The 9289-nt window shown below is 31.3% G+C and overlaps 2 protein-coding genes across 2 annotated transcripts in view; both read left to right on the forward strand.

The window, feature by feature from the left end:
* Positions 1-3139, forward strand: part of HELRODRAFT_74301 (hypothetical protein) — a gene marked incomplete at both ends in the record, with an annotated part of 8032 nt that extends 4893 nt beyond the window's left edge. The window contains 5 exons of the mRNA XM_009014556.1: positions 543-693; positions 1045-1190; positions 1452-1574; positions 1987-2128; positions 2952-3139. Coding sequence (XP_009012804.1) covers positions 543-693; positions 1045-1190; positions 1452-1574; positions 1987-2128; positions 2952-3139 — 750 coding nt within the window. The remainder of the gene's footprint in view (positions 1-542; positions 694-1044; positions 1191-1451; positions 1575-1986; positions 2129-2951) is intronic.
* A 211-nt stretch (positions 3140-3350) lies between these two features.
* HELRODRAFT_168689 (hypothetical protein) lies at positions 3351-5024 on the forward strand (the record flags this gene model as incomplete). Its single annotated transcript, XM_009014557.1, has 2 exons — positions 3351-3876; positions 4273-5024. 2 exons carry the CDS (start codon positions 3351-3353, stop codon positions 5022-5024), a joined length of 1278 nt encoding a protein of 425 aa, XP_009012805.1.
* Positions 5025-9289: the final 4265 nt, after the last annotated feature.

The following is a 9289-nucleotide window of genomic DNA, read 5'->3' on the forward strand; positions in this document are numbered from 1 at the left end:
GACGATGATGATGTTGGTGAATGATTAAATGTTAATAATCTGTTGGTGATGACAACACTAAACTAGACATCATCAGAAATTTTTTATACCATATATTTATTTATTCATAGTAACATGTAACTATGTATGCATGTGTGTGTGTGTGTGTGTGTGTATTTGTGTGCACATGTATGTGTTTATGTGTATGTTTATGTGTATGCGTGCGTGTGTGTGTGTTTGTGTGTGTGGTTTCAACAATATAAAATATGCATAGACTGTAGCTGTTCCTGGAAATTAAGACAGGTATAAGTGTTGAATGAATGATTGAATGAACGAATGAGTGAGTGAGTGAACAAATGAGTGAACGAATGAGTGAGTGAACGAATGATTGAATGATATACTGAATGAATGAATGAATCAGATTGATGGATAAATGAGTGGATTTATTTATATAAGTATCAGTCTCTGCATATTTATGGGCGTGTGTGTGTGTGTGTGTGCGTGCGTGCGTGTGCGTTTTTAGATGTAGCATTCATTTGGAGATTTACTTTCACCACCAACAGTCGAACACTTTGGAATTTTTGGAGGCGAAAAATTCATCTGTACCCGAATATTCTTTCACTAATTTTGTCAGGGGGGTCCAGGGATGTTCCAATCTGCACGCCTTACATCTACAGAATTCGATTACCTCAGGGCGACATCTACAGTTGCTTTGTTAGTGTAATTGTTTTGTCTTTTTTATTAGGATTAGTAATAATAGTAATGAAGAAAATAGAAAAATATTGTACGCATGCATATTTTCGTGTGCGTGCGTGCGTGCGTGCGTGTGTGCGTGTATATAATATGTGTAACAACAATAATAATAATAATGTCGATGTTTATTTAGTAGGTTAAAATTTGATTATTTATATAAAACTTATATGAAACCTTTTCATAGAATAACCAAATTCCTCCCTTCACTTACTCTATCATGTTATATTCCTTCATCATGGCTATCATCGTCTTTATCTAATTCATCTTCCTCCTCCTCATAATCTTCATCAACATCATCATCATCCTAATCAGCAAATGGCGTAAGGGGTAACAAGTCAATCAGGGACTTGTACCTTGGGGACAACCATTTTAATCCACCAGATGGCCTGCAGATTGCATCACTCGTTAGAGATAATAATTGTCTACAGCTCATTGATCTCAGGAATAATAATTTACAGGTTGGCTGGCTGGCTGACTGACTAGCTGGCTAGTTGGCTGGCTGGCTGACTGACTGGTTGGTTGGTTGGCTGGTTGGCTGGCTGGTTGGTTGGCTGGCTGGCTGGCCGACTGGCTGGCCGACTGGCTGGCTGATTGGATGGCTATTTGCTAGATAGATGGATTTGTTTGTAAATTTAATTATTTTGTATTAACACCACCACCACCACCAACGACAACAACAACGACGACAACAGCATGACAACACGCCACAACATTCACAGGACTCTGGAGCTACGCATATATTCGATGCATTGGCCCAGTCAAATAACAGTTCCCTCAATACGTTGGTCGTTTGGAATAATAAACTCACCAAGTCCTCCATGTCTATGCTCTCTAAGATGCTGGTGAGTATTTATTCTATTATGCCAGGGGTGGGCAAACTTTTTGCTGTGAGGGCCGCATTGAAAACTATTTTACCTTTGAAGGGCCGCATATGTACTTATGTAGCAAATTTTTTCGACCTGGGGGACAATTTTTTAAGATTTGTGGTTCCTTTTGTTGGTCCTAATGTCTGGCTGTTGACTTTTTTTGACGAACAAGTTTGCCCACCTGCTGTTCTATGCTATATTTTAATTAATTAATCATTTCATTTTTTCATCATTTTATATTACATAAATAATACTTATTTTAGAATAATTTGTTTTTATCGCATCATTATTAAAAAATAGTATGGCACCCACCTCTTCATTGAAATTTTTCACCACCCAATCACCACCCAACGCACATCCCTACCGCCTAACCTTTCCATAATCGCAGAAAAGCACCCAGAGCCTGGAGACCATAAACCTGGGCCACAACAACATCACAAACGAGGGGGTGTACAAGTTGAAGGATGGCCTGATCAAGAATAATTCTCTCCTAAGAATTGGACTGCAGGCTATTAAGATTACCTGTGAAGGTATGGGCTGTTATTATTATTAGTTATTATTATTAGTTATTATTATTAGTTATTATTGTTATTGTTGTTGTTATTATTTTTGTTGTTTTTGTTATTGTTGTCGCAGTTTTTTTCTATTGAGAATAATTTTTTAAAATATTGTGTGCGAAATTTAGCGCATTCATTCATCCAACGATTGTTGCATTCATACGACGACGCCAAACATCTCACTTATGTTATCATTGCAGGGTGGTTGTATAAATAAATAAATGAATGAATGAATGTTTGGATAAATAAATATATAAACGAATGAATGATTGAACGAATGAATGAATGAACGAACGAATGAATGAATGAATGAATGAATGAATGAGTAAATGTTTGGATGAGTGATTAAACGAAGAAGTGAATGAATGAAGCAAAAAATGAATTTTGTTTCAAATGGTTTCGATTTTAAAAATAGGAATATTTGATGAATGTGTGAGCCCACACTGATAGATACATCTAAACGTAGATATATTTGTATGTGCGTGTGTGTGTGTGTGTGTGTGTGTTTGTTTGTTTGGATATGTGAGTGTGTGTGTGCGCGCGTGTGTTGTCTGTGCACTACTATGATTCGTTTTCTTAGCAGAGTTGAGTAAAGTATTTATTCAAATTCTCAAACGTCGCGAATAGCTTTCGTTTTTTTTGTTGCTGTTTTAAAGATTCTGAGTCACTCGAAGAAAATGATTTGAATTGCATATTTATACAACCGCATCATCATCATCATCATCAGATCATCACACCACACCATCATCACACCATCATCATCGGATCACCACATCATCATCGTCATCGTTATCAGGAGCAGTAGCCTTAGCGGAGTTCATCGTGGAACACACGAGGCTACAGAAACTGGACATCAGGGGTAACAAACTTAAGACAGCCGGCCTCATGGCCTTGTGTCAATCGCTCAAGGTCAACCATTCGGTCACCTGCATCGATATGGACGTCTGCGCAGCTAAGCCTAACATGCATATTAATGAGGTCTGATTATGTTAATGAGACTGATGTATGATGATTATATTAATGAGGCTGTTGTAAGATTATGTTAATAAGGTGGCTAAATTCATGGTCATAAGGTAGCAAAGAGGTTGACGATCTAATTGTGAGGTTGATTGCTTGAAAATTACTCTACATTTAAAAATGTACTCCAAAGTTGTCTGGATCAGATAGCAAGACATCAGCAGCTGACAGCAGCAACATGGACAGGAAGAAGAAAGATGGTGATGATGAGGATGACGATGACGATGCCAACGACCCCGAAGCCAAATGCATCCACGATATATATGCCTACACATATCGAAACTCCGATCAGCAACATCAACAGCAGCAACAACAGCAACAAATACTTATGCAACAACATCAACAAGATGATGAGAAAGTTGAAATGTGCTGCCAGCAGGATGGCAACCCTGGATGTTGTGTTGCTGTTGAAAAGTTAGACTCCAGTGGGCAACCTACTGCTACTACTGTTTTGCAAGAACTGCAACCGCAATCAGATGACCTTCAACATCAACAACAACAACAGCAACATCAACAACAACATTATCTTAAACCAGATCTCAAACTTGTCATTCCATGTCGTAGTAGTAGTGACGCACACGAATGCCTCTCCAGAACTCGTTACCGATGTCAAAGTCTCGAGTCTCCATCAATCCCTGATTCGTCGTGCGGAGATTCACTTTTAAAATATAAACAGCAGCCCTCTTTGGATACTATTTCTCAAGGTTGTAATGTTTGCTTGTTTGTTTGTGTGTTTTACGAAAATAGTAGTTGAGTTTATCCGTTTCTTAGTTGCGTTTTTGGTACATTGGTTGATTTGTTTGTAGGTTGGTTGGTTTGATTGATTGATTGATTGATTGATTGATTGATTGATTGATTGATTGATTGATTGATTGATTGATTGATTGATTGATTGATTGATTGATTGATTGATTGATTGATTGATTGATTGATTGATTGATTGATTGATTGATTGATTGATTGATTGATTGATTGATTGATTGATTGATTGATTGATTTATTGAATCTTATCTTGGCCGACTGACTGACTGATCGAATTACAAAATATCAAGGTCAAACAGATGAAAGTGACAATGATGTCACCGAAACATCAACACCAGCAACATTCAAGCCAGCAGCAACTTCCAATGCCACTCCAACATTAACTATAACATCAGCAACATTAGCAGCAAGTCAACCAACAGCAGCAATGGCAGCAGCAGTCCTGGCAGCAGACTCAACAGTGGCAGCAGCAACAACAACAACATCATCAGTAGCACCTCTGATTTCTATAGACGCAACTGACCCAACAACAACAACTGCAACAACTCAACAATTTCTAGCAACAACAACAATATCACTATCAACACCGGCGCAACAACTGCTATCATCATCGGCAACATCAGCAGGAGCTGCTGCAGCAACGACGATACTATCTCGATCGCCGACTTCATCGAAGCGCAAGTTCACAGTTATCAAAGCCAACCTACCGTCGATATTCAGCAAACCAAATCCACCTCCCCAGCCCTCGGTTCTCTACACCGCGCCCATCACTATTTCCGGCCCTAAACAAGATGGCGGCAAGTCCGGAAACGAGGGTAAAGATGTCGGTAGTGACCACGATGATGGCGGAACGAGAGAGGCGAAAGTTGTAATTATAAATTATAAAAACTCTCCTGACGATAATAACAATAATAATAATAATAATAATAATAACAATATACGTAGTGGTGGTAGTAATGATGCTAATTTAGGATCATCATCTTTATCGCTGCCATCATCATCGTCGTCATCATCGTCTTCGCCATCACCCATTGTACCTACTATGGAATCAGTTACAATATCATCATCGCCGTCATTATCATCTTCGTAATCGTTGTCATCATCATCCTCATAGTTACAATAATAATAATTATAATAATAATTATAACAATGATTATAATAATAATATAATAATAATGGAAAAACCCACCATCTTGTTACACCATCAGTTTTATACATTTTTCCAAATTAATAGATATATATATATATAAATATATGTATATATAAATATATGTATATTTATATTTATATATATATACTGTTGTTATGGTAAATATTTAAAAGTCATTGTTACCATCAGTTAAATGGCGTTTATTATTATTTTCTATTTTTCTTTGGCTTTGGATCATAATTGTTATTATTATTTTAATTATTATTATTATTGTATCTATATATTATTATTATTATTATTATTTCTATATTGTATTAATTTTATTTTTATTTGTTATTATTATTTTAAGCCTTTTATTGTTGAAAATTTCACTAAATCTTTCTTTGAGTTACTTTGTATATTTATAAATACCATGTGTATGTATATATATTTGTGTGTGTGTGTGTGTGTATGTGTGTGCATATATTCATTCTACATTAATATTATCACACTATCACTATTATATATATATATATATATATATATATATATATTGCATTTATATATAAATATATACATATATATATTTATTTATATAAGATAGTGATTGTGTTAATAATGATGATGAGAACGTCGATGGTGATTTTTAGTAAAGAAATATTTTTTTTTTGATAGCTTTGGTATGATGTTTATTTATTTTGGATAAAGTTTCAAATGTATATACATTCTTACATACATATATAAATGTATATATATATATGTGTGTGTGTGTATATATATATATATACAATATACATACATACATACATAGTTTTCATTTACACTGTTTTATTCCCCAGGTAGAAAATAAATGAATACTTTAAACTAGTTTTAAAAAATTAATTAATTAACACAGTTAATATGGCCGTTGGTCCAAGATTGTCGATGTTATAACAGAGATTCAATGTCATCTGTATTCTGGATGGAGCGCTAGAATGCCTGGCTATGTGAGAGACCATTGACGTAGGTGAGAGTTGAACCTGGAAACCATTGCTTGTATCACTATGGCACGTTGATCAAAACGAGTTCATTCATACAAACAACCATACATACATACATACATACATACATACATACATACATACATACATACATAAATACATATATGCATACAGACACACATTCATTGTTTAATAATAATACATACATACATACACCACATGCTTGTTTTAATTGATTTAGGTAAGTACGTCTGTAACTTTTATTTATTTGTAAAATTGTGTGTTTTATCTTCTTTCTTTCTTTGGGTGTTTCATGTAGATACGTCTGTATGTTTTTAGTATGTGTTAGGCCAGTATGTTTTTGTTAATATGTGTTTCATGTATATAGGTTTGTTTGTTTTATTTATATACGTTTCTATGTTTCGTTTGTATATAAGTCTATATGTTTTTGTATGTATGCCTGTATAATATATGCACATATATATATATATATATATATATATATATATATATATATAGTTAATATATGTATATAAGTTTGTGCATTTATGTATGTATTTGCACGTCCTAGGTTTGTGTACATTAGTTCGTATTTTGTATAGAGCTGTATATAGATGTATATGTAGATACATGTATAGATACATAAGGGTTTCAGGTATTTTGTAAGCTTATATATATATATATATATATATATATATATATATATATATATATATATATATATATATATATGTTTTTAAATCACACATTTTTCAAAAACTTAAAAAAAGCAAAAATATTTCTTTGTTTTTTTTTCTATGGCATTTTCCGGCGCAGATGTGTTTTTTCGTATCTATGTATAAACACATACACATGTATACATTTATATACAACTATATATATAGAGAGAGAATTTGTACAGTGCAATCAATTGTCTTTATAAACATTATGTATATTGTATAAAAATAAACACATACCTACCAAACACACACATACATATATATATATATATATATATATATACTATATATATATATGGTGTGTATAGACACATTACAATACTTTCTGAAATGTTATAATAACATGCTAAAGTGAAAATATGAAAAGAATTTTAAAAAAAATATCTTTTCAAATATTTAGTTTTTGGAAAAGTTTTATATTTAAATTTTTTTTTTATATACATATTTATCAATCTTATGTTTCATCTATTTTTTGTGTGTTTTTTTATGTTTGATTCTAGGTATGGCTGCTTGTATGTGCGTGTTCGTCTCCATGTATGTAATGTTGTGTACCTAAGCATGTATGCGTTATTGTATGTATGTTTGTATGTGTTTGTTTATATACTTATTTGCTTGTTGTGTCAAGTTAGTCTCAGTTAGGATAAAATAGACAGTGTATGTATGTGTTCATCTATATGCCTAAATTTATCATTTTTATCGTCAAATATAGACATTTTATAGGAATATTAAGTATATAATAGTTATTATATGAATGAAGGAAGGAATGAAGGAATGAATGAATGTGTGAGGGAGGAAATAAACGAATGAATGAACGAATGGATGGATTGATACATAAATATATGAAACCAATTTAATAGTTATATATTATTATTTCCATGTTAAATAAATGTAAATGTCTGTATATTTTCTTCTGTATCTAGGCATACTACAAACGATTTAATGATAAATAAATTTCTTATATGATGGATAAGTTATATATTTAAAAAAAAAATTCACCTTCAACTCTTATATACCCAGTCAGATTAAATGTAGAAAGGCTATTTTGTGAGTTTAAATTTAATAACTTCATTCATCTATCTTCTATTTTTTAAATTTAAAATTTCATTTTAATCACACTTTCTTCAGAGATATCTTAAAAAATGTTACTATCTATGTTTATTAGTGACAATCATATATACATATAAATAAATAAATATATATATATATACATAATATTATCAATCAAATAATTATCGTATATATCATTACCGTCTAGATGAACGTTGTTTAGTCAAATTAATCGTTAGTTAATTAGTTCTTATTACTATTACAAACCCGTTGTACTCTTCAAAAAAAAGTTAATTTTATTATTATTATTAATTATATTATTATCAATATTGTCTACATATTTCTCTTTCTAAGACACTTGAATTATTAAATAATATCGGTATCAAGTTTATTATTATTATTTATTATTGTTTTAATATGAAAATTCTAAAATATGAAAATAAATAATTAAATTTATATATATATATATATTTATATATATATATATTAATATTAAATATATATATATATATATATATATATATATTAACGTGAAGAATTTTAATTTAAAGGATTTTATTTAGAAATTTTATGCCTATATATATATATATATATATATATTAATATATATATATGGATATATATATATATACTATAGTAAATTATTTGACATTTATACTGTGGCGTTGATGAAAATGACTGATTAAAATTAATATAATTATTATGTGACAAAAGTGATGACGACGATGACGATGAAGCTTCTTACATATATATATATATATTATAAAAAAATATATATGTGTATATATATATATATGTATATATATACACTCTTATGTGTTTAGTTGGATATGTAAAAATTTTCGTTTCACAATAAATAAAAGTTTTAACAACAGAGCCTAAGTTTTTTTCGTGGTTTTTCAGTTATTCATTTTAAGAATATATTACTTAATTGTAGAATATATTATAATATATGCGTATGTATGTATGTATTGAATTTATATAGCGCCAATTATAATTGCTTCTTATCAGCACTCTCCTGGTAGAAATTGCCAATAGGTAATAGATAGCATGTAGAAAGCAAAGCCATCATCTAGGATCATGATCAATAGAAGTTACCAAATAGGTATGTCTTCAGACGTTTTCTAAACTCAGCTATTGATAACCTAGATAGACGTAATTCGATAGGTAAGCTGTTCCAAAAAATAGGTCCAGCAACTGCAGAATCTCTGTCTGCTGTTTTCAGATTCCGATCCCTAACATACAGCTTGTTTGAATCAGCAGACCTTAGACGCCCATGTGATGACATAGGTAAGACTCTAATACATTTATCTTCTAAATATTTAGGAGCCAAAATATTCAAAATTTTAAATACCATTACACCCAACTTGAACATGATTCTTTGTTTAACACGCAGCCAATAAAAGATTATAAATATTGAACTAATCAATTACTTTACTAATCAACTATCTAAATGATTGTTGATATAGTTAATAATTTT

The sequence above is a fragment of the Helobdella robusta genome, assembly GCF_000326865.2.
Source record: "Helobdella robusta unplaced genomic scaffold HELROscaffold_14, whole genome shotgun sequence".
NCBI lineage: Eukaryota > Metazoa > Annelida > Clitellata > Rhynchobdellida > Glossiphoniidae > Helobdella > Helobdella robusta.